General features: G+C 41.9%; 1 protein-coding gene across 12 annotated transcripts in view; it reads left to right on the forward strand.

The window, feature by feature from the left end:
• ZNF532 (zinc finger protein 532) overlaps positions 1–25,969 on the forward strand; it is a 36,050-nt gene extending 10,081 nt beyond the window's left edge. For all 12 annotated transcript variants that reach the window (XM_068424403.1, XM_068424409.1, XM_068424402.1 and 9 more), the window contains 8 exons: positions 191–2,550; positions 7,716–7,897; positions 10,192–10,368; positions 14,233–14,395; positions 17,949–18,227; positions 21,666–21,778; positions 22,827–22,974; positions 24,120–25,969. In XM_068424403.1, coding sequence (XP_068280504.1) covers positions 211–2,550; positions 7,716–7,897; positions 10,192–10,368; positions 14,233–14,395; positions 17,949–18,227; positions 21,666–21,778; positions 22,827–22,974; positions 24,120–24,614 — 3,897 coding nt within the window. In that variant the 5' untranslated portion in view covers positions 191–210 and the 3' untranslated portion in view covers positions 24,615–25,969. The remainder of the gene's footprint in view (positions 1–190; positions 2,551–7,715; positions 7,898–10,191; positions 10,369–14,232; positions 14,396–17,948; positions 18,228–21,665; positions 21,779–22,826; positions 22,975–24,119) is intronic.
• The last annotated feature ends 555 nt before the right edge of the window (positions 25,970–26,524 follow it).

Below are 26,524 nucleotides of genomic sequence, written 5' to 3' on the forward strand. Positions count from 1 at the left end.
TAATTTGACTGCATTCTTGCACTGGAACTCTCTTCTGTAATGTATAATTTCTGAAAATATTACTTCAGAAGTGAGGTAACACCTTTTTTGTGGCGTATGTGAACGTATGCTTGTTTTGTGCTATGCTATGCTTTGACTGTGCTATTAGAGCTTAAAATCCTGAGGTGATGTCTTTCTGCTTATTTTACAGATTTGCTTACAATCAAACACATGACCATGGGGGATATGAAGACCCCAGATTTCGATGACCTTCTTGCAGCCTTTGACATACCAGACATGGTTGATCCAAAAGCAGCTATTGAATCTGGACATGATGACCACGAAAGCCACATCAAACAAAATGCTCACACAGATGAAGATTCTCATGCCCCGTCATCATCTGATGTTGGTGTGAGTGTCATTGTGAAAAACGTGCGTACTATAGATTCTTCCGAAGGAGTGGACAAGGATGGCCACCATTCCACAGGCAATGGCTTGCATAATGGCTTTCTAACGTCATCAGCTCTTGATAGTTACACTAAAGATGAAGGGAAGTCACTTAAAGATGATGGGTCAGCTTCTGAGACTACACTGAAAGATTCAGCTTTCAACCAGTTTAGCCCAATATCAAGTGCTGAAGAATTTGATGACGATGAAAAAATTGAGGTGGATGACCCTCCGGATAAAGAGGAGATGCGTGCAAATTTCAGAGCAAATGTCTTGGCAGGATCTGTATCTCAGCAGGAATACGACAAGCTAAAGGCACTTGGAGGGGAGAACTTGATTAAATCTGGAATCCCAGTTCCAAGTAGTATAGATAAAAGTAAAGTTGCTAAACGAGAGACAGAGACAAACTCCATGAATTTAAGTGTCTATGAGCCTTTTAAAGCTCGAAAAACAGAGGACAAATTGCTAAAAGACAATTCTGAGAAGCTTCTTGAAAACAGGGTACTTGATGGAAAACTGAGTACTGAAAAAAGTGAAACAAATCTTGCCGGCATTTCACAGTCCAAAGCAAAGTCCTCAGCAAAGCTTTCTTCATGCATTGCTGCAATTGCAGCACTGAGTGCTAAAAAGGCAGCTACAGATACCAGTAAAGATGTACAGTCTAATTCAGGAGAATCTTCTCCGTTACCGAAAGACATGAGTGAAAGTCCCCGGGCTATTGAAAAATCACCTGAATCTCAGAGTCTCATTGACGGTGCTAAGAAGCCATCTGTCAAACCACCTGATAGTCCCAGAAGCGTATCAAGCGAAAACAGTAGCAAAGGGTCTCCGTCTTCTCCTGCAGGGTCAACACCAGCAATTCCTAAAGTTCGCATAAAAACCATCAAGACTTCTTCTGGGGAGATCAAGAGAACTGTTACTAGAGTGTTGCCAGAGGTTGATTTGGACTCTGGTAAAAAGCCGGAGCAGACTGCTTCTATGGTAACTTCCATGACATCTCTCCTGTCCTCACCAACTTCTGCTGCTGTTCTTTCCTCTCCTCCTAGAGCTCCTCTCCAGTCCACGGTTGTCACCAATGCAGTTGCATCCGCAGAACTTGCACCAAAACAGGTCACTATCAAACCTGTGGCTACTGCCTTTCTCCCCGTTTCGGCAGTTAAAACAGCAGGCTCACAAGTTATTAATTTGAAGCTTGCTAACAACACGACAGTGAAAGCCACTGTAATATCTGCTGCTTCGGTGCAGAGTGCCAGCAGCGCCATTATAAAAGCTGCCAACGCCATACAACAGCAGACTGTTGTGGTGCCAGCATCGAGCCTTGCCAGTGCTAAACTTGTGCCAAAGACAGTCCATCTTGCCAACCTTAATCTTCTGCCTCAAGGTGCTCAAACCACCTCTGAACTCCGCCAAGTGCTAACGAAACCTCAGCAACAAATAAAGCAGGCAATAATTTCTGCAGCAGCCTCACAGCCTTCTAAAAAAGTGTCTCGAGTCCAGGTGGTGTCATCTCTACAAAGTTCGGTGGTGGAAGCGTTCAATAAGGTGCTGAGTAGCGTCAACCCTGTGCCAGTTTACATCCCGAACCTTAGTCCCCCTGCCAATGCTGGAATAACGTTACCAACACGAGGTTACAAGTGCTTGGAGTGTGGCGACTCGTTTGCTCTTGAGAAGAGCCTGACCCAGCATTATGACAGGAGGAGTGTGCGAATTGAAGTGACCTGTAATCACTGTACAAAGAATTTAGTTTTCTACAATAAGTGCAGTCTTCTTTCCCACGCTCGTGGACACAAGGAGAAAGGAGTTGTAATGCAGTGTTCACACCTGATTTTAAAGCCAGTCCCAGCAGATCAGATGATAGCATCTCCTTCAAGCAATACTGCTGCGTGCGTGCTTCAGAGCCCTGGGGGAGCTGGCACACACACTGTCTCAAAGATACAGCCTGGCGTGACGGGGACAGTGATATCGGCCCCGGCAAGCACGCCTGTCATCCCAGCTATGCCACTAGACGAAGATCCGTCGAAGCTCTGTAGGCACAGTCTAAAGTGTCTGGAGTGTAATGAAGTTTTCCAAGATGAGACATCTCTTGCAACCCATTTCCAGCAGGCAGCAGACACAAGTGGACAAGTAGAGTATCCTATGTTTAAATTCCAGTGTTTCATCTATAAGCCTAGGAGACTTTGGATATGTTCTTATACTTTCACTTAGCTGTTAATGATCTGAACCTCCATGATTAAAACTATAAACAAAACCCACAAAAAGTCTTGCAAGCACGTACATAGTGAAAGTCAACATTTTTAAAATGAGTTTTCTTAGAATTTTTTTAGGCCCTGAAGTCTGAAATTTACGCTGTATATTTTTGCTAAAATTTAGCATTAGCTGAACATTATAATACTGAAATTAATATGGTCTTTACTAAGGATTTTTAATGATTCTTTCTGTGCTTTGGAATTTGAGTATCCTGTGGAATCCACTTAATTGGCACCCTCGTTAACAGCCCGCCTGTTCAATCTGATAGTTTTAAGTGATTCGTTCTTGATTTGTCTTCAGTTGTTACTGTTTTCATATAGCACCGTAACTGAGCTAGGTATTCCTCTTACCTGCAGGGACTCCAGGCAGTGAATAAATGGCACACGGACTCTGTTGGAAGGATATGCGTGCTGCTCTCCTAAACAGAAGTGAGCGGTGGTGTTCACGAGCATGCATTTCTAGCTGTGTGACCATTTGTTTAGTTGTGTTGGTTTTCCTTTCCGCTTACGATTGCTAATGAGTTGAACCTACAAACCACTTTAAAATTCTTTACTAATGTCTGTGGCCTAATCTGAAAGAAACACGTCCTTCAATAAAAGTTAATATTAATCAGTGTGCGATGTATTTTATAATCCTATAAGAGTTAAGATCGTTAATTAAATGATACAGTTGGATTTCTGTTGGGGTGTGCCAATTAAAAGGGATTCTGGTGGGTTTCAAAGCATTCAGTTGAGCTTGGTGTTGCAGCTTCTTGCTATGTGGGAAGCTGAAGACCTGCAAACGTGCTCAGACTGACCAAGACAGGAACACCCCAGGAATATTCCTGGGAATCGCACAGCAGTGTGCAGGATAAAGGGTTTTCAGTCCTGCAGTTAGGAAAAAATCCACTAGTCATAGCAGCACAGACAGGTTCCTGCCAGAATCTGTTTACCAAACTTAAGACCTGTTCTGTGGCCACAAAGCAGTTAGACTGCGCCCACCACTGCAGATCGTAAAGAGGTTTGAATGTGGAAATAATCTTGACCATATGAATTATGTGGCTCTGCCTCAGCTCCTGCTTTACTAACTGGCTAGTGGGCTTAGTCTGAAATCGCCTGGGTTCACAGCGAAATGCCATGTGAGTGAATTTCTGTTTGTAGGATGCTACAGATGTGCCTGCCTAAAGCGAGTTTGTTTAAGCTTTTTGTCAGAAAGGAGCCAGCAGAATGTATTCTGTCCTTAGATCTCGCTGCAGTTTTGAACAGTATCTGATGGCTGACCGTGAGTATATTCTACCAGCTCTTGAGTTACTTAACACTCAGTAATTGTTTTTTAGCTAACTCCCTTGCTGGTGCCTATTGGTGTTAGGTTTATCTTTTTTTCCATAATAGGTCCATTCGTTATCATTTGGTATGATAAGATCCAGTAGTCCTAGTGAAAACCCTGTAGTTCTTGGTACTATAAAATCAAGCAATTAAGAAGGCAGCAAGACAAACCCAGTGGATGAGACAGACAAATACACTGAGAATAGGTTGGGATGATGAGGTAAGGGTAAAATGAAAAAAAATAGAGAAGAATGAAGATAAAAAAGAGATGTTCTGGCTTTCTGTGGGGGCCTTTTTTTGTATGGACGGGTAAACTAAACAGGCCTGTGGAAACAGCTTTTGCCCTTTCCTGCTGCCTCCGCCTGGTGCTTGTGCCGTGTTGCTGCCAAGTTTGCATGTCCTGTTAGATTCTGGTTACCCTGGTGATTTACCACGGGAAAGCAACTGAGATCTTCATGGAATGTTAAAATACAGCTGCAGTTAGGTGGGAAGATAAGTGTGGGCACACAGAGACTGCTGCTCAGGGAGGGAGGCTCCTGTGGGTACAGAAAACAGCAGTGCCTGCTGCCTGCCAGTGTTTGTGTCTCGTGTTGGAAACGTGCTCACTTTTAAGAGCTGATGTGTGAACAAGGCCTTAATACTTGTTTATTAGGCCAGGGATTTCCAGGTTGTCTTTTTTTTTCAAAAAAAAAAAGCCTTGTTGCTGCAAAGCACTGGAGGAAAAGAAGGTGTTTTCGTGTTGTTCCATTTTAAAAGAACACTCTTAATAAACTTAGTTTTAAATGTTCTTTGTTGAAATATCCTCTCAAAAATTAAGTAAGTATATTTCTTAGTCCTTTTCATATATCAAGCAGTAGTGCTGGGTTTTTTACGTTGCGTTTTATTACATGCTGTAGTTTGTAGCTGTGCTGAAATGCCCAGCGTGGAAACTGTTTAACTGAACAGCTGCTTTAGTGAGAGCAATACGTCCTGCTTTCTTTTGTGATCCTTTTGTCCATTCTTTGTCCCAAGCATTGCTGCAAGGGTAGTGTTTGCTGAAGAAAGGCTCTGTATAGGCATTTATTAATAAACATGTTAGTGCTTTTTCATTATATGTTACCCTTGAAAAGCTTGGACAATCAGTACTCTGACTTGTTTTCCTTCTTAGTGCTTGGCAGTGGCTTTTTGTTGTAAAACTACCATTGCTTTGGGGGGAAGGAGACAGGAAAGTTAGATGAAATTGATACTTTAACTTTGGAAGGAAGGAAGAAAGAATAAAAATAAACATTTGGATTTTGCAAACAAATAATAGGACAATTATTATTTGCAGCTTACCATTCTTTCTAGTGCCCACCTCATTGCTCTTGAAATGGAAATTGTGTACTGGTTTATGTTTTCAGTGAGTCTAAGCAGTAAGTAGCTGTTACTTGTTCTTCTTAAACTCCTGTTGTGAAGATAGAATGTTTCTTTTAAAATAAACAATAGTAAACCAGCCATAGCAGTTAAAAGATGTTCCCTATAAAGGTGTTACCTTTCTGTAATATTTAACGTCCATTAATGCTCCTGTTAAAGGGAATGGGACCACTCACTGACAGGTTTCCTGGCTGAATGAAACCCTCATGTACTTACTGGGGAAAAAAAAGTAGCAAACTGAGGCTAATTAATGCTAATGTTCATCTTATTTACAGAGATAAGTGTTGTACTCCCATGGAAACTACATAGCTCATTTCCCCTCATAGTTCTTGTGTATCTTTATTTTCCACCTTCACCATTTTTTCTTCTAATCCTTTTTTTTTCTGAAACTTTGACTTTAAATGCAGGCAGGTGATGATTTTCACAAACTGTGTTTTATTTTGGTGTGGGTTGGAATGAGAGAACTGGAAGTTAATGCCACCTTAAGCCCAAAATAAAATGGTAAGCAAACATGCTGAATTTCAGAATTTCACAGTAGATTCTTCTTGTTCTACTGTAATCAGTTACAGTTAAACATTTCACTGTCCTCCTCAAAACAGCAAACCAGTGGCCGTAGCAAACAGCATTGTTGGCATTTTGTGTCAGTCCGAGTCGCTGGCGTGACAGATGGATCTGGCAGGCTGCTGTCGCGCGATGGGAGACGCGCTTAGCTGGGGTTGGGTGTTGCATGGCTCTTCTGCGGCGTCACATCCCTGTTGCCTTTTGGAGCGCTGCAGACGAGGGGCTTTGGGAGGACCAGAACCCCACCTGGTTCTGTTGCTGGGATAAGAAGTTCTGTTTTGCTGTTTTCTGACGTAAACAAATAATACTCCAGATTCTCTAGTAGAGAATTATTCTCTAGTAGAATACTCCAGATTCTCTAGTTGCTGCTTATTAATACATAAATGGCAGAAGGTAGATTTTAGGAATGGTGCTGAAGCCGAGCAGATGTGGCCAGCACATTTTAAGTAGGGTTATGGTTAGTCAGGACTTTGCCCTTAAGCCTGAGCTGAAGACAAAGTCCGCACCCCAGCTCTGTTCCGTGTTGGAGGGCGAGTCGGTGGTGCCGGCCGTAGCTGTGGGGTCAGCTGAGGACAGGTATTTGGCATTGCAAAGTGAATATTCGTGTGTGTCTGAACACAATTTCAGAGTTACTGTGTCACAAAGGCTCTAGTCAGGGCGACAGTTCAAAATCCCAGCCAATGGTTAACCTCCGGCCAGGCCTTCCGCAGGGTAGTAAACATATCCGTGCTGTCTACTCATCTTCTAGGCTGGCAGTGGTGCTAGTGTTGAACCTGAATTTGGGCAGCGGTAGATTGCCTTTGCTTAACTCTCTCTTTTTTAATGTTTGGCACTTGCCACCTTGCTGTCGTCGGGACATTTGGGAACCAGGGCTGGAGACTGTTCAGACTATCAGGCCACCGCATTCACAAAGTAAACACTAAGAGTGAACCGTGTGGAAATACACTTCTTGCTTCTCTGTGTGCGACCACAAGATGTTTCATGTTAACATTTCTACTTAGAATTACTGTTTTTAAAAAAGAAACAAAGTATTTGCATGCACCCTCCAAAAAAGCATTTAGATTCAGCTATTTTGGAAAGAGAATAAAATTGGAGTGTACAGATTGTAACACAAAAATACACTTGTCCTTAGAATATCAGTAACATTGTAAAAATGCTGAGGCAATGAAGAAGTTTCTTTAGGCCTTGATATTAAACAGTGTTCTGTTAGGAAACAAAATCCTTTTTTTGTAGTGACTATATAGGCTTTTTCCTTCCGTCTTTGGAGTTAGTGTCTGTCTCCTGTTGATTAAATGGGAGCAGGTTATTTTTTTTACTGGCGTAGTTGCCAATACCTTAAGAATTACTCCGGAGCAAGGATCAAAGAAAGTGAGGATAGTCTATTTGTTGGGTTTGTTTTTTTCACTTCATGTGGTGCACTGAGTCAAAACTGTCAGGTTTGATTGTCCAGTTGTACTTAGGCCCTTTGCACTATTAAGGTAATTTTTGAGGCACCTAAATAAGATTTATATAACCCAACATGCATCTGCCGTGGTCAGTGGTAGATGAAGGAGCTTTGTTGTGTCAGAGTGGCCCAGAATGCCAATATTTTCTGGCTGCCAGTGTCTGCCAGCTCTGTCCTACAGGGCTGCTCAGTAGGGCCTGCACTCAGTACTTGCCTATTTTCGGTTCACATCACAGCCATAACATTTAACCTTTCATTTGATATATTACAGTATTTGACACAAGACGTTCTGTATAGCTGAACCAAACCTTTTGTTTCATCTGTTTTGGTTTATTGTTTAGAAGACATGCAATATCTGCCAGATGCTGCTTCCTAACCAGTGCAGTTTTGCATCACACCAGAGAATTCATCAGCATAAATCTCCATACACGTGTCCTGAATGTGGAGCAATCTGCAGATCTGTGCACTTCCAGACTCATGTCACTAAGAACTGCCTGCATTATACCCGAAGAGTTGGTTTTCGGTCAGTATAATGATTACTTTTGTTGTCAATTTATGTATAATTTATGCTTTTAAAAGTGATTTTCCATTTTCATAAGCATTGTTTGTAGAATGCTGCTTCATGGGTTTGAGGTTGTCGTGGCAACAATGCTATTAGTACTACAAATTTTGGAACAAATACCACATTAGGGTTCTGCTTTGTTTTGGGCATCTGCTTTTGTATGTAATTAAATCAGAATATCAGCTATTCTCATCCAGCCATAAAATATGTCAGATTCAGGACTTCACAGTTTATAAGGTCTAGAGAATTCGGTTGTATTTTCCTTATTTTTTCCAAAACATTGAATTTTAGATTGTTCTGTCTGGTAGAACAGTAATTTTCAGTATTTACTGCCAGAATTTATTATTGAGATGCTGATGGGCATACTGCACCTATCTGGTTGCTCTCTTTTCTGTGGGAAGTCAAGATTCCTCAGCTTTACATCACTTGAAAATTACCTTTCTCATTCAAACAGCCTGTTCTTTTGGTTCTTCTTTATTGCTCTTCAGTTTCCCTTTTATTCTTATGTTTCCCTGTAAAGGCAACTCACTGAGAAAACGGGGATCAGAGGCATTTCATGGAAATGTTTAAGTTTTGAAAGGCTTGAAAAATTGTTTTATGTTAGAATTTTACTCGCACGGCATGGCAGGCAGCACAGCAAGAGATCAGAAGCACAGCCCATACAGCCGAGCTTTGCTCAGCACTCCTCAAACATCTCCACTTCGTCCTGTCTGACTGGAGGAGGGCGATGTAAAATCTCAGCGGTAGGCAGCTTCTTCCCCTCGAGGTGCCACAAGTTCATTTACTAGGATGGCTGTGAAATCTTCAACTAAGGGGAGAAAGCGTTTTTACTGCACCAAACCAGCTGCTGTGGCGGCCTGTTTTCGGATTGAATCCATGGCCTGGCACAACTCCGTGTTTCTTTGGGTTCTTCTCCCAAGCAGTAGTCTGTCTTGTCCTACATTTCTGACATCTGCGACCTGCACTCTACTTTCCTTCCCTCTAGTCTGTGTCTCTTGGGTTTGTACGTGGAATCATCTTCAGGGACTCCTGGCCTGCACCAGGAGCGCCAGAAGACTCATAAATCCTTCACTGTGAATCTAACTAAACTTTTCAAGATGTATCGTAAACATCTCATGTCACACTAAGTCAGAATTTCTGTATATGGCGAGACTAAACCAAAAATACCTGCACAAAAAAAGCAGTATCTGGGGAAGTTAATGCCTCCTTTCTTAGACAGGGTTCTTGAATGCAGTGTATAACTATTTCCTGCTTTATTGCTACCATCAGGGCATTAAAACAGCGTCAGAAAACAATTTGATGCTTATATGACAGCAATCGTACTACCCTGATAGATGCTAAAATTAAAATTTTGGAAGGGTAGAGGCTGCCTCTGTTTAAATTGTAAAACTTACTGCAAAATACTAGTCAATAAGAAATTTGTTCATTTGACAGGTTATTTTGTAATTGCTTATTGCAGTGTGTTCTTGGACTTACTTGGTAGCATTTAGTACTGGAGATGTTTGGCACTGAAAGGGACCATTGTGTATAGAAATTCTTATGTACTAATATTAATTCAATTTTTTAATCATTTCATTTTAGAATAGATGCGGAAAGGTCACAAATTTTCGACACAGCAGAAGTATGTCTTTGAAAAATATTTTCAGAATTCCAATCCGGTAGATTGATCTGATTGTAGAGATTTGATTTCGTTGTCCTGAGTTTAAGTCGCTCTGTTTTTTGTTTTTGAATCCAAGTGCTGATTTGATTACATGTACAGAAAATCATTACCAGTGAATCTTCATTAAATCCGAGCAAGGGAAATGGTGGGAATGTTTTCCTTACTGGTTTTCCAGTTTGGTGGCAGTTTCTCAGTTGCTGTGGCGTACCTTGCACAATCCGCTGCATGTGGTAGAAGTGCACTGTGTAAAATCTCTTACAAACTCGCAGAGGATTTAAGCATTCTTTACAATCAATAGAACATTCCTCTGACGACCCTTCTGTCTGTTTTGTAATGCCATGAAGACGTGCTCTGACTTCATATCTCTTAGATTTTCAAATGAAATTTGATGAATTTCTTTTTTCTTACTTTCTCATATGCAAATCTCTGTTTATGTTGATTCTCACTGGGTTGTTTAAACTGACAGAATAACGTAGTTTTATCCAGTTGTGTATATATGTTTCTCTTCCGCTTGCTTGTAAATCAGCGTTGATTCCGTTTCTGTCGGTACTGCTTTGGGCGAGGCTGACCTGACTCTTTTCCACTCTCTTTGCAGCTGCGTGCATTGCAATGTTGTGTACTCTGATGTGGCGGCACTCAAGTCTCATATCCAAGGTTCTCACTGTGAAGTCTTTTACAAGTGTCCTATCTGTCCCATGGCATTTAAATCTGCTCCCAGCACACACTCCCATGCCTACACACAACACCCGGGTATCAAGATAGGCGAACCAAAGTAAGCAAAATTAATCTTCTACTGCACTTGCCTGCGTTTTAATAACTTGTGAAATTGCATTCTGTCCTGTGCTTGTAATCCTCAAAGTCACATGCTGTACAACAGCAGTGTGTTATCCTGTGGGTAACGGGTGGAGCTCGTGTGATGATTTCATGAGTTTTTAGCTGGCAGTTTATTTGGCAGAGGTTAAATTTCCACGAACGTAGCAGTAGCAGTTCCTGAAACACTGCGTGTGACAAGAGAGCAATGTAGTCATTACAAAGATCAGTCGGACAGGCAGCTAGTGCGTTGCTCGTTCTTATTTTTCCATCTGCTTAGCTCATCTGCGTTTTTACTGTGAATTAAGATAATGGGATTCCAAAAAGAACTGCTAAGATTCATCAGGGCTTAGGCAGTGATTTTCGTAACATCTGGTTGAAAAGGTGGGAAGAAGTGATTCTGTTTTTTTTCTGTTACGTGCTCACAGATAGACAGTCATCGGGGGGATTCGGTTCTTCCAGCGCCATCGGTTCACAGGGCCGGGGTGTCCTTGGGAGAGAGGGTTCACAAGTGGCAGCTGTAGAGCACTGACGGTAACACAGGGCCCGACTGGGAACTTGGCTTCGGGGTCTTTGTTTTAAAGACGCTGAACGAACGAGGCCTCTGCTGAAGCCAGCAGGAGCTGCAGGTGCCAACGCGTGGGAGAATCAGGCTTCAGATCTCATCGGTCTTAGCCCGATGCCTTCTCATTGCAGGCCTTTTTCTTCTGCCTCCTTTCTCCTTTGTTGGTAGAGTGCAGTATTGAGAGTAAATATTCAACCGTTTAACTCCGTGTTGTTTCTCTGGGGTGCACAGAGCACACGAGTACATTTTAACAGCTTGCGGACTCAGGAAAGTAGAAGGTGGATGAGAGAAACAAGGTACCATGCAATGTAATAACCAGATTTCAGAAGAGTTTTGTTTATCACTGTTTCTTCTAACACATTAACAGGAGATTTATTCTTTAGGGTGTTTAAGCACACTCGGCCAATCTGCGGCTGCTGGTTTGTCTGTACCTGGCACCTACATTGCGTAGGGCTGCCGTACGCTTTGAAAGCTTAACAAATTCATCCTTGGAAAGGAGTGTGACAGCGTCACACAACGCTATAGATATGACTGCATAAGCTCAGTTAAATTTGTGTTCTTCCGAAGTGAACGTTTTAAAACAACTGACAGGTACAGAAGCTTCTGTGTTTGGAAATGTGAAGCTTTTGAGTTTTCCTGGAGCGTATAAAAGGTGCCTGACCCTGAAGGTGAGTTTCAGACCTCACCCCGTAGGCAGATGGTGCTGAGCTCTGCGTGGCCACAGAGCCTGGCTTCTTGGTGTTCCTCCAGGCACCACAGGGGAGGCCCAGCGTGTCAGCACGTCAGGGGGCTGGGGAGGGGGCTTAGTCTGTCCTGTAAGCGGGCTGAGGCCGGGCCAGTCCCGAGGGACTCCGTACTGGTTCGCAGGAACTGGGCTCACTGGGTAAATGGCTGCGTGCCTCTGGCGTTTACTGGAACTGTGTGATCTACAATTGCATTACGAATGGTTGTCTCAGAACAGATACAGCAAACCATTTGGTGTATGAAAAATGAAGTTTATGTGCAGCAATTCTCAGTGGGATGAAATTAGGTTGTTTTAATATAGGGAAATGGATGGCTGTCTTGTCTTTCAGCTTCGTGAAGCTCTCTCATGTAGCATACCTACATGGTTTTTATGGGAAACCAAAGCTTATATGTGATTTTCCTTTTTCAGTAAACAGTGTAACTTCATAGCAACGGCACTAAGATATTTTTCATGGCTCATCTCTTTTCGGATGTTGGAGAAATCCTTGTTTATCAAGCCAGATTATGGATATATACTGTACTATTGGTACAAAGTGTATTAACCCACAAGTACCCTTTTTTTGGAGAAAAAAAATATGGGAAGGAGAAATACCATACTCTGGTGCAGAAGCTTTCAAAACGCTGAACATCTTTTATGTGATAAGAAAGTGATTTTCCTGTGAGACAACATCTGTATTTATTCTCAGCTAATATGTGAATTTGTTAACTGGATTTTTAGAAGTGAAAAGTGCGTGTACTGTGGCTGCTTTGGTGCGTACTGTGGGGCAGGAGCAGGCACCGAGGAGCCATCCTGGTGCTGTGGCTGCAGGGGAGCTCCCTGCCGTGCTCGAGTCTTGCTGAATTGAGGTGGCTGTAAGCGATGTCCTGGCTGAGCATAACTGCCTTTGAGCTTTGGACAGGGTTTTAAGCTGTTACATGTTAAATGCTGACTACTGCAATTACAAAACAAAGCAGCATACTCAGTTGATGTGTTTAGGATTGGAAATCACGCTTTTGAACGTGGCTGAAAGAAATACTCCAAGTGGGTGTAGGCACAGCTCATACTATTAGGTATGTTGGTATGAATTTAGCCGAGTGCAGTCTTTTCTCAGAGACCTGTCTGAAATTTGGATCTCCACCAGATAGTTCTTGTGCTTCTGTGAAAACCAAGTCTTTTAGCTTACATAGAAAATACACATATTCTGCTCTTACTGGTTGTAGAAAGAGATCATTTTTATATGTGATAAATTCAGAAATATGTCAGATTTTTTGTAGCAGATTTACTTTCTCCTGTCAGTGCTCACGAGTGCTGCATTACCCCGGGCTGTGGTCGTTAAGGGCTCGAGAAGAGCCTTGCCAGCAGGTCGAGGGAGGTGATTAGATTTCTCTTGCATCTGATGATCTGTGGCGAATTTCTGTGTTACTTTTCTTTCACGTGTCATATCCTTTCATTCATTTTCCAAGTTAAAAAAAAGTGTGAAGTTTCTGAAAGAAAATAATTATTTATTATTTATAAACAGATACATTAAAGGGTTGCAGTTTGAATGGCTAATCTTGTTGTTCACCTTTAGTCACCAGGGAAATCATTCTTAATACAATCAAACATACAGATAAGCAAAACCAACAAGCAAAGTATCAAGTAAATAGTTACACAGAATGCAATTTAAACTATACTTTTCATTGCAAAATCATCAGCAGAATGAAAGAAGCTTCAGACTATTGTCATGTAGTAGTTGTTGCAGCATTTAGGTCAGAGGATTTTGTTTCTGGTTTCCCTGTGTTTTTTGTCTGTTGGACAGACACTTGACAAGGATCTGCTAAAAATACAACTATTTTCAGATTGTTTAATAACTTTCTTAGGATTTTGTCATACAGAATTTCAACTATCATATTCATTTTCAGGGACTGTGCTTTTAGTGTCCAGTACTTACCTTGTTCTTTGTTAATTAGTATATTTGTTTCTAAAGCACATTGCTTCAATAGACAGATTCTTAAAGGCTTGTAATTGTAAGACAGAGAAATACCTTCATGCAAAGCTTCAGAGCATTAAGAGAGCCTAGGTTTGGCATTCAGGAGGTTCAAAGCCATATACATTGCCAAAAATAAATTTATCTTGAAGTTTATTACCAATTATGACTGCATCAATCACTCCCTTAAAACGTACTGCCTTTGCAACCTGGAACAGGTATATTGTCCTTTAGTTAGAATGTGAGTTCAGAAACTGCAGACATTGAACTTTCAGGGTATCCTAAGCAGATGTTGGTGGTACATACGTAACTGGCATACGCTGTTGTTTTCTGGCTTCTGGTTTGCACTTTTCAATGATTTTTCTTTCGATTCTTCTGTTTTTTCTGCTGCTCCCACATTCTGAAATTGAAGGATGTTTTGAATTAGTTTAATTTTAACTTTTTCAGGCAGTGTGAAATGATTGCTTAGACATGTCAGATCTTACCTCTGCTGAGAAAAAAGTTAACGTCATGATTCTTGCAAATAGATCATCAACATGACTGACATTGTTTATTGTACTTCTGTTTTTAGAATAATATATAAATGCTCTATGTGTGACACTGTGTTTACTCTGCAACCTTTGCTCTATCGCCACTTTGATCAGCACATTGAAAACCAGAAGGTGTCTGTTTTCAAGTGTCCAGACTGTTCTCTTCTGTATGCACAGAAACAGCTTATGATGGATCATATCAAGGTGTGTAGGCATCTTCTCTTGTTTCGTTCGTAGATACCATTTGTCATGCAATATATGCTGTGGGAAAATACTGTAAAAAGGCGCAGAATAACAAGAAGACTGATGAAAGAGATGTTAATAATTCCAAGAGAGCAATCTGTGAATAATGTTCTCAAATGTTAAAAATTTACGTTTTCCATGATCTCCAGTGTATCTGTGGTGTAATCACTAACGCAGTTTTTCTGTATGAATGTTGATTTTGCTGTACTAGGAATATCTGTGCCTTGCATTCAATAGGTCATTTTATCAAAATAATAATGGGTATAGTGAAGTCAGTCCGGTCCTATAAGCATTGAGCCTTATTTGCAGTATTCTGAGTATTATTCCAATTGTTAGGAGCTGAGAGTTGTAAAATCAGACCTTTGAGGTTCACAACTCAGCGGTAGGAGCCAGTATGTGTCTTGAGTAGATGCAGAGGTTATTTGTGTGTGTGTTCACATATGCACATGAACACATGCATGCTTTGAAAAACCCTTGAAGTGGATTTTCTCATAGATACCCTTATAACTGAAGATTTACTGTCATCCTTGCAAGTCACGTTATTAAGAATCAGCAGTCCCATGGCTACGATTTGTTAGCTGTGTATTTTAAATATACTGTGTTGCCTTGTTTTATATATACCAAATCTGTTAGCAGTACTGACATTTCTTATGCCTTATTAACATGATCTGGTGCCTGGCCAGAGCTGAAGTTATTTACACCATTGCACAGTATTATAGTCCATAACGGTAGCACTTAATTCAGCGGGTTTTTCTTGCAGTGACACATAAGACTTAGTAAAATTTGTGGGTGGAAAACCAGACATCTTTCTTGTCTGCCCTAACCATTGTTTTGCATTTGAGTCTCAACTATGGCACTTGTAACCTCAGAAATCTCTGAAGTTGTGTTGAAAACAAGATCACAAGTCTTGAAAAAACAGTTGGTCTTAAAGCCAGTCTTAAGCTTGAGGAGGAGCTAGGGAAAGGCTGACCCAAGAAATTCAGGAATACCAGGACTGGGTATTTCCTTTGTTTCTGAACTAGTGCATGTTTACTGTAAGAATAGTCTTGCATTTATGCCAGATACCTTAAATGGTCCTCTTTTGGCTTTAGTGTTCCATGCCAGTGTTTGTACTTCAACTAGTAATTTTTTAGCATGTTTCACTATAAATGATTCAGACATTTTTGAGAACAAAATTAGAGGATTAGAACATACACGTGCAGTAACAGTCTTACTGCTTTTATTCAGAATTGCTAGTGCTTTTGCATTTAGGATGTGTGTATAGTAGTAGGGACAGCAGCAGAGAAGTATAAACTGGACTTCAGTTAGGGGGGAATGAAAAAACAGTAACAGGGTATAGATAAAACCAGCAAAGGACTCGGGGAGAGGACGAGTGCCAGACAAGGGCAGAGTTCAGCCCAGCTGCACAAAAAGTAATTGTTTGGTGTGGCTAGACATAAACCATCAAGGCAGAGAAGACCTGGATGAAAATAGAACAGAAAGGGAGAGAAGGAAGCTCAGAAGGAGGTTATTTAAAGCTAAAAAAAATCACCTAGAATAATTCCTGCAGATGTGAATGTTTCTTGTTGGCAAAATGTGTGTCTCCTTTTCCCATAACGGCTAGCTACAAGAATTTCTAACAGTGAAGGTCTGGACTGGAGCTGTGGCACTCCCAGTTCTGCTGGTGACCAGTGCTGTGATCACTGTGACTCCGTGTTATGCTTTAATAATTTTTGTTTATTTTCAGATAAAAAAATGGAATTTCAAGTACTGTATTTAAAAGACATTTAGAAAGTTGAGCATTAACATTTTACATGCTGGGATGGAATCTCCAGGTCAGTCTTCAGTTGCCTGAAAGTATTACAAGGGCATGTAGTGGTAGGATGAGGGGGCACGGTTTTACACTGAAAGAGGGGAGATTTAGATGAGATCTTAGGAAGAAATTCTTGGCTGTGAGGGTGGTGAGAGCCTGGCCCAGGTTGCCCAGAGAAGCTCTGGCTGCCCCCTCCCTGGCAGTGTTCAAGGCCAGGTTGGATGGGGCTGGGAGCAACCTGGTCTGGTGGAAGGTGTCCCTGCCCGTGGCAGGGGGTTGGAACTGGATGGGCTTTAAGGTCCCTTCCAACCCAAACCATTCTATGATTCTATAGGAACCTCTTTCCCCCTACCCCGTGCTTCTTTCTTCTTGTCCTGGTGCAATGGGACACTAAAGGCAACCTCCTCCTTTACTGCACAACTTCAGTTGTTCTTAGAGCCAGTCAGTTGGTCCTGTGTGCTTTGCTTTTTAATGCCATTTTAGTTTTTTAAATTTCTGGCTTTTCTTTTAAAAGTTGTTAAATAGAAGAACATGTTCTACAGATCAGGTTGATATTTGCTGTAGACCCGGCAGGTAGTCCCAAAAGCCACAGGATTTACAAAAGAACTTCACAGTGAAGTGTTGTGCTGGAATATCAGATTTCTATTCTTACATTCTCAGACTCAAGAACGTATTGAATGTTTTTTTGTTTCTGAGATTATGTTTGGGATGGCCAGCCTTTTAGATGTGAAAGAGACCTTGACAGTGGGATCCACGTTCAACGGTGTGTGAAGTCTGGGCTGCGGCCACCTTTGTTGGCCCAGGACCCTGCAGACTCATTCCTGTTGTGTCCGTGTTCGTCTCTGAAACTCAGACACACGGCTGAAGCCCAGGTCCTGAACCAGTCATCTTTTTGGTAGGCTCAGGTACCGCACCAGCATGTGACACTGGCACCAGAAACTGCAGAAGGAGGAGGTGGAAGAGTTCTTCCCTTCTTACTGATTGTTTGCTTAAAGTCTAGAAAGAAATCGGTGAGGAGGCGTCACTACCTAGGAGCTGCAGGCTGCTTGAGATCAGCTTGTTAGACACCTCTTAGCTGTCCCCTGGTCTTGGGGACCCCATCAGCCCCGCACACCTTTGCTTCTAAGGACTGTTAGCAATGTGGCCCTAAGTTAGAGTGCTCATAACCTGAGCAAGACAGGGCTTAGCTCAGCCTCAGCCTAAAATATTAATATACCCTAAACAATATAGTCGCCTGATCTTTCCAGAATTGCCTTTTCTTGTCTTATTTACCAACGTGCCAAGTCAAAATTCCTCAGTAAAAACCTTTCCTTCTTGGAAATCTCTAGTCACATAGTTTGAAGTGAGGATGCTCAGCTGTGTTAGGTAAGTAAAGTAAGAAATTCAACTTAACATAAAGGACTTCTTGAGCCCTTTTTTCCTCCCTATTAAACAGCAGTTTAAACTTAACCTACAAAGTCTTTTTTTTTTGGTGAAAATATGTAGCCACTGAAGAAAACTTCTCTGTAGCTGCAGATGGTGTCTTAGTGCTGTTGGCTAGTTTCTCTTTATGCTAGGCCTTGCCTTTACTTAATCATGTTTCTTAAAGTTAAGAATGTGATCCGATATTAGTATGACAAAGAAGTAAATGAAGACTTTTGATTCAGAGGGACTTTGCATTTTGTCAGTACAACTGTATGCATCTATGTTAGTTTTGTACTTTTTTTTTCTCTTTTATTGTAGTCTATGCATGGAACTTTGAAAAGTGTTGAGGGGCCACCAAACCTGGGGATAAATCTGCCTCTCGGTACTAAACCCACAACTCAGAACTCAGCCAGTCACAACAAAGAGGACACAAAATCTGTCAACGGAACAGAAAAGCTGGAGAAGAAATCTGCTTCTCCCATAAAGAAAGCGGAGTCTAAAAAAGTCTCAAATCCTGGCTGGACGTGTTGGGAGTGTGATAGGCTCTTCACGCAGAGAGACGTGTACATCTCTCACATGCGGAAGGAACATGGGAAGGTAAATGAATAATATTCAGTTACAAAAAAGTAAATTAAACCTGAAATGCTAAGTCATTTTTTTCCAAATTCAGTTGTGTTTTTGCAAATAATTCCTTTAAGTTCCATCGTTATTCTTCTCTGTTCTTATGTCTATTTCATCTTTCTCTTTGGCTGCTTACTTTTTGTCATTTTCTACATGGTCCTACTGAGAAAATCCACACGCTCTTACTTAATTGTAGGCTTGTTCATCCAGTACCAAAATTTCTTCAAGATGGAAAGAGTGAAAGATGTTCCAGTATTTCATATCCAAGTCACCTAATCTGATCCAGGTTCTTATTTCTTCCTTTGTGCCTGCTCAGTTCCCTCTCTCTTTAATTAAGCAACTCACGAGCTATTCACAAAGTCCATTGTCATGTGAGGTATCTGAAGATAATTAGTTTCAAACTTCTAATTGCCGCTTTTGCAGGATCAGAGTGAAAGTCTGGAGCTGTAACCCTTCTTAGCTGATGCCAGACTGGATTATTCAGAGGTATTCGTAGGAGAGGTATTGCCATGTATAGCCTCTGTAGGCAGATTCTTCACTTTTCAGACCTTACTGGGAAATGCCTGCACAGACAGACAGACTCACATTTTCTGTAGCCTCTTCCTGAGCGGGTTGAAGGTAAGCCAGCTGTAGGGTAGGAAATTTGTAGCCACCTTGGTGTGACTCTGCCTGATCTTAAAAGTGATGTTTTTTTAAAAAAAAATGTTACTAGCCCAGACAAAGGGTGGTTCTAACAAGTCTGAACAACTCCTGGCTTGAAACTGGATCGTGTGTGTCTGCACTCGGCCGGGTAGACGTACGCTGAGCTTCCTAGGGCTCGTGTGTGTTTCTGTGAAAGGACAGATGTTTTCTAAGCAGGAATTGCTTTACCAGTTCCGACTTGCTGTGCATCTAATTGAACATCCTCTTTCTCACTGTAAAGACAAGATGCTGTACAACAGGTCCCCTGCACCTAATTACAGAACTAATTTTTCAGTTCTTTTGGTTTTGGCTGCCATTGCAGAAACTAATGCATCCAAAATCCTATTTGGGTCTCTATCCAGAATCTTCCCAACGAATTTAGAGAGTGTGGTGTCGTGGATGGTTACCCCAGGTGGTGCCCCTGGTGCTCGGAGAGGGACTGGCTCCTGCTGAGCACAGTCCTCCTGCTTTCCTGACCAAGCGCTTGGTGCATCCACACTGTGCAGTGGCCTCAGCAGCGACACAAGCTCAGCCAAGGCAGCCCGTGTATGTTTGTACAGCATGGTGCAGGGATGTTTCTTGATAGAAGCCCTAGTATGACTTCACGTGTCATTTCATTTTATTTCATTTTATAAATTCTACCCAGACCATTGCAGTCATAAGCGTACTGCAAAACATATTGATTAACGCATTAGCATTAATGACTCTGCACCATGTGTACACACTGTAAGGTTTTCACTTCTTAACAATTTAAGAGCAAAATATGTTGATTTCCTTTTATTTTAATTGGCCTTTAAACGTGGAAAGGAAGTCTAGGCTGAACAGCACTGTACCTCTAACAGCATTATGCTGACTAGCCCCAGTAAAATTACCATATCCTGTTTCCTAATGGGCTGCTTCACATTTGCATGAGTGACCTTTCAAAACTGCTTTTCTTTCCTTCCCCCACACTCCATGTGAGTTTGGTCTGGATAGCAAAAGGTCTCTCGTCTCACTGTAACATCTCTTACTCCTTTAGCCATTCCAGACATGACTTTTTCCCATGTACAAACCTTCCACCGTTCACTCCAAACTTTGCAGTAAATGATAATTTTCAGTAATTACATCACCTCTACATGAACATAAAGTTCAGCACTTGGAGCACAAATATAAGATGGATGGTTTTGAGTTCCTTAAGCATTTCTGTATGGCTTGAGCTTGTTAGTATTTAGGATTGAGAATTCTTTTTTTTATTATTATTATCGATTACATTAGGCACCAGAGAATGACTCATGTCATATTAAAACATCTGCGTGGCTTATTGTGCATCTCCATCGTTTAGGAATTTGTAACTTCTGAGGAAGGTAAGAATAAGTCTTCTGCTCAGTGGCCTCAGTTGGAATAGTAGAATAAAATTATATGATTTGTTTTTTTCAGTTTCCCAATAAATGCAGGGAAGAGAGTGTTATTGACACTATGCAGGAAAACTACAGTCACTGCTAGAGCAGAAAAAAGCAATCCCAGGAACGTGATTTTTCCTTCTAGATACTTGACTGGTTGTATGAAACTGTCCATTCCTTCACTTGCATCTGACTAGCGGGCATGAGCCCTCCCTCAGACTGGAACACTTGAAACCTGGGTCTGTATGATCTGGATTTCTTTTGGGAGGCCCCAATAAAATCCATTTCTTCTTCAGACCCAGGACACCTTGATTCTGGCAGGAATCATTATACTGAATGATAAGTGTGGGATCCTGGCCCTGACTGGATTTTTGAAAAGTAAACTGGAAAAGTAATCTGGAAAGGTCTTCAATTAGATTTGTTTGGTCAGTGTTTGGATTTAATTTCCAAGATGTTGTTTTGATTTCCTTGTTACTGCCAAAACAGCAGAAATTACAGATATGAACAATCCAGTTACCTGTGAAAGGAAGCAGGAACTCGGATGGGCAGTGTTTGCGTTTCCTTGCTGCAGCTGCTCCGGTTGGTAGGACGTGCCATTTGAACTGAGTTCTAGGACTGATGGAATTTAAGGGACAGGACCGTGTCATTCATCCTTGGGGCTCGTATACTCCACAGTTTTGGAGATGTTATTTCTTCAGATACTAGAGCTCCCGTGGCCATGTTCAGCTGGAGTGACATAGATGGAGACCACTCCGTCCTCTTCAGCTTCCTTCCTTTTCCTTCTCCTTCCACTTAACAAACTGTAATAGAAGACCCACAGAGTTCCCCACATAGATGGCCCTCAAGTTGGCATCGGACAGCCTCTCATTTCTTCATGACTCTTCTGAGCCCTGTTAGTGTGTCAGTGTCCGTGACGTTCCACCTTGGTCCTTATGTGCTCTTCACCCCTCCGTGTAGGTGACTGATGAGCTCTCTCAGTCAGCAACTGCAGACGTAGCTTGGTGATGGGAAGGGAAAGGGTACTTTATGGTGAAAGCGAGTCTCTCACCGTACTGCCTTTGCTGACCCAGAAATAACCCACTGATCTTCCTTGCCCCTTTGGTGGAAGAAATTCTCTTCACGCACGGTCTGTGACACCAGTTTCCAGCTGGTGGTAGGTGTGTGTGTAACTCATGCTGGAGAGAGGTCTGGGTCCTCTGACCTCTGCAGCCTTGCTGTGGGAGTGGTGTGTACTCGAAGACCCAGTACCAGCCACTGGTAAGTGATGTTTCTTTCCTGTTATTAACAGGTTTGATACATGCGCTACTTTCACTGAGCTTTTTTAATTAATGTATTTTTCTTTTTTTTTTTAAAGCAAATGAAGAAACATCCGTGTCGACAATGTGACAAGTCTTTCAGTTCATCCCATAGTTTATGTCGTCACAATCGTATCAAGCACAAAGGCATTCGCAAGGTTTATACATGCTCGTAAGTTCTACTTTTTATTTATTTAGGAACAGAGTATAAACCAACAAACAACACTGCTGGTTTAATTTCTTCTCTTGATTGCATAGAAGCCAGTATCCCATTCATTCAAATGAATCAGGTGTTTAGATACATAGACAGGCCAAACTGTTCAGGCTGTGCTTTGCTATGGAAAGCCCAAGGCCCCGTGGGGTGGGAACTGGAGGCTGCCGTGCACAGCACAGCGTTCACCAGAGGCTGTGTGGCGCCCTGTCTGCCTGCACCGCAGGTGCCTGACACAGCCCGTCCATCAGATCGTTTCTAATGTACCCTTAATTTGTACTTCAGCCTGCATGAGCTGGCGAGCCTAGACACTGTCTCTCTGGGTATATGACAGGCAGCAAGTGTCTGGTCTTTGCACACCCTTTCAGCAGAAAGCTTCTTGTGGCCTACAGCACTTTTTTTTTTTTCAATAAAGTTAAATGAAACAGCATTTAAAAAGTTAAAAAGAGGTTTAGAAGTGATGCAGATTGTGAAAGACAAGTTTGTTCTGCTGGTTAGTTTGAGGTTGGGAAGGGAGCTGAGGAGGAATGACTGGTTCCAAGGAGATAAAGTATTTGTATTTGAATGCAGCATTAAGTGTCGTTTGGAGCCAACATTCATCCTACATGGAAGCTGATTGCTTTCCCTATTAAATTTAACTTGAGAACTTGGGAAGGTGTCTAACAGATTGTACAGTTTGGTGATGTTAGCAGAGGTCCAAGAAACAAACTCAGATGCTCCCAGGTTTTATTCTGACTCACACTTTGTACCGTTTTTGATATTCTCTTCAGAGAACTTCTCATTTGCTCTGAATATAAATTGCTCAAACATTTCTAGTTTTATTTTGTAACTATGCTCATTTTCTTGTAATACTTACTCATGCAATTGATTGGAAAAACATTATCGCTATCTTCAATAGATCGTACTCTAGTCTGGATTTATTTACTAGTCCTGTTTGTATCCTTCAGTGTACTACGACTTGTGAAGCGTGACGTTTGGATCTCTGCATGTCCACTTTGTGTTTATGTAGGCACTGCCCAGATTCAAGACGTACTTTTACCAAGCGGTTGATGTTGGAAAAACATATTCAGCTGATGCATGGCATTAAAGACCCTGATGTGAAAGAAATGACCGAATCAACCAATATGGAAGAAAGGGAAGTAAAAGAAGACACAAAGGTAATCACTTAGAGTTGTTCAGTCAGAGAGAGTGAATTTTTTGTGGGTGAACATTCAGGATCTTTAAATAGATGCAGGTATTTTGATCCCATAAATGTCTGATCTTCTGTGAATTAGAGCCCAAAAAATGTCTCAAAGGTTCCTGCAACGAATTCTGTCATGCTTGAACTACAACATGTTTTTGGAAAGACTTTCTGTTTGGTTTGATCACTGAATGATGGAGAATATAGCTCACCCCTTAGCAGTTTAAGAGCACCTTTCAAAACCTCTGCAACCGAGTCCTCTCATAGCCACAGAAAAACTACAGGTTATGTAGAAGCAATGGGACCTTCTTCCAAATATCCAGCCGTGAGCTTGATACAGATGTTACCATGAAACTGCTTTAAATCTGATGGTTGAAATACAGCGGGATCCCCGGCTGTACTTGGCGTTGGTGCGGCCTCACCATGAGTGCTGTGTGTGACTCTGGGCCCCACCCTTTAAGGAGGATGTGAAGGTCCTTGAACGCGTCCAGAGGAGGGCAACCAAGCTGTGAAGGGCTGGAAGGCATGTCCTTGAGGGGAGGCTGAGGGGTGACCTCAGGGCTCTCTGCAGCTTCCTGAGGAGGGGACGTGGAGAGGGAGGTGCTGAGCTCTTCTCCCGGGGATCCAGGGACAGGACGCCTGGGAATGGCTCAAAGCTGCGCCAGGGGAGGCTCAGCCTGGACATGAGGAAGCATTTCTTTACCGAGAGGGTGGCCAACCCTGGCACAGGCTTCCTGGGGAGGTGGCCGATGCCCCGTGCCTGTCAGTGTTTGAGAGGGCTTTGGACAATGCCCTTAACAATGTGCTGTGACTTCTGGTCAGCCCTGAAGGGCTCAGGCAGTGGGACAATGATCGCTGTAGGTCCCCTGTTTATAGTGTATTAGATACTGCAGCTCTGTCAGAGCTGACAAAAAAAAAAATCGATGTGCAATTTATAGTAAAGAAAACCTCTAGTTTTCCAACATGTACAACATATTTGCTTGTATTATTTCAAATTCTGTGTTATCAGAGTTGTGCTGGGATCTGCCAAGGGGAAGTTTTTCAAGTTGGCAAGTCACACATGGTTATGACAAGACCTGCGTGTTTATGCTTACATGATACACCATTTGTGGCTTTTTCTAGGTTCCTAGTCCAAAGCGTAAATTGGAAGAAGCTGTACTGGAGTTCAGGCCTCCACGAGGTGCAATCACTCAGCCATTGAAGAAGCTAAAGATCAATGTTTTTAAAGTTCACAAGTGTGCTGTTTGCGGCTTTACGACAGAAAATCTTCTCCAGTTCCACGAACACATTCCTCAGCATAAATCTGACGGCTCTTCCTACCAGTGCAGGGAGTGCGGGCTCTGCTACACATCTCACGTGTCCCTCTCCAGACATCTCTTCATTGTACATAAGCTGAAGGAGCCGCAGCCCGTATCCAAACAGAACGGCTCTGGGGAGGATAGTCAGCAAGAAAATAAACCCAACCACGAGGACGAGTCGTCCGACAGCGCGGCATCGGACAGAAGATGCAAAGTGTGTGCAAAGACTTTTGAAACTGAAGCGGCCTTAAACACTCACATGCGAACACACGGCATGGCCTTCATCAAGTCAAAAAGAATGAGTTCAGCTGAAAAGTGATCAGGTTGTTTGGGACACAGAAACCTCTCTCCACATTGGAATACTAATGACATTTTTGCTACGGAAAGTTCAAGGGATAATAGTGTTAACAGTACTGTTCAGGCTGTTGCAATATATTCTGCATAAAAGTGTCCCCTTCACCTCATTGTCTATACCCTCAAAACCATTGAAGCAGTATTTGAGTTGAACAGAGTTTGTATATATTTAAACTAATAACTTTTATACTCTTTGTTATGTGTTTGTATGGGTATCTAGTGGAAAAATTGTTTTTTTCTGTTTTGTTTCTGTTTTTTTCTGGTAAGTTTCTTTAAAACAGAGTTCTGAATGCTGGGGCAGTTCCTTAGGTTCTCTTAAACTGTTTCGTATTTGAATGCTTCTGAAAGAAAGTTTAGCTAAGAGAAGTGCACCAGAAGGCAGTGCTTGGAGGGGAGTGGGAGAGGAAGGAAGCTAAGGGGAGAGTCTTAAATTCTAAGAACTTGTGCTTCTAAATGTCTAAGGAAGCTTTTAAACTTTCTCTTAAAAATATGTATTAAAAAAAAAAAAAGAAAAAGTACCACTGCATGTGTAAAATGCAGTGCTGGTTTTAGGTGGCAACACCAGAACAGGTGCCAAGCCCCTAGAGTGATAAAGTACTTTTGACAAGTACAATTGCACAACTGTACGTATCATGAAGTGACTTTGTAGGCCATCAGGTGCTCGTGATCAAAGCTCCAGTTGTTACAAAAGGGCTGGGCTGCTCTGGACTTAGCAAATAAGATGTAATTAGAGGAATAGGTTTATAATTATGATGTTTTTTGTCATGTAATTTATTAAACATTATATAGAAGCGAGTACACAGCACTATGTATTTTCCTTTATTCTGGTTATCGAAAGAGAATAGTTAACCCTGGCTGCAGGGGTTGGTGTTTCCCAGCTCTGCACGCTAATGCCAAATGTCCTGGTGCTCCGTGTCACACCCAGCCGCAGCCGCCGAGGAGCTGCCCACCAGCCCGCGTGGGCATCACCGGGGTCTTTGAAGCCGGTCCCACCGCGTCGGCCGGGGGTCTGACACCACTAGTTACACGTTCACCCAGTACTAAAAGGTACCAGACTGTCCCTTTCGTATATGGTTCTCTGTGAGAGTTATATTTTTGGTTTGTTTTTGCATTTTATACCTTGTATGTATCCCTAAAACAAATTTTGTACTTTTTTTTAAAACAAATTGTGTATATATAGATAGCTGCATGATATCCAGTAGTAATTGTTTGGTTCCTTAAAAGTCTTGCTGCTGTCAGATGTTACTATACACTATGTCCATTACAACTGTATTAAACGCATTTCATATGTAAATAAATGTGGAGCATTTTGCCCCTAAAGATTTGTGAGATTCTGTTATTTATCATGAAATTTTAACAGTTTTAAAAATGGAAGTGTTTGAAAAAATATGGATCCTTCTCAGCCACCTCTGTAAAACTTCCTGATCACTCTGGAAATTGTGTGTCGGATACATTCGTTCTGCCTTCTCTCTCCTTCCTCATTCTTAATTTGGGTCGTTGGTAAATGCTTGTTATCCCATTTATATTCCTGGCCTGTCGCGTGGTTATGAGGTACTGCTCCATCCCACAGCGTACAGCGGGCGTCGCAGGACCTTCGTGTGTGATGTACACCGGCCATCACTGCCCTTCCCATCACGTGTATACCTCTGGAACACTTGTTTGTTGATGTGCACTGTCAACTGTACAACAAATGAGTTCTCACTATGCAGAATGGTGTTTTGTATACAGTGAACAGATAATAAAAGTTAAATTTTCACAGCCATTATTAATACTTTTGGTTATTTTTCCTTTTCACCGTCTTGCCACCCGCAAGGGATGCTGTGAACCAGTAACTTACGTCATTGTTGGTGCTGCCAACAGGCAAAACACTAACGG

This window comes from Nyctibius grandis (genome assembly GCF_013368605.1).
Source record: "Nyctibius grandis isolate bNycGra1 chromosome W unlocalized genomic scaffold, bNycGra1.pri SUPER_W_unloc_2, whole genome shotgun sequence".
Taxonomy (NCBI): Eukaryota; Metazoa; Chordata; class Aves; order Nyctibiiformes; family Nyctibiidae; genus Nyctibius; species Nyctibius grandis.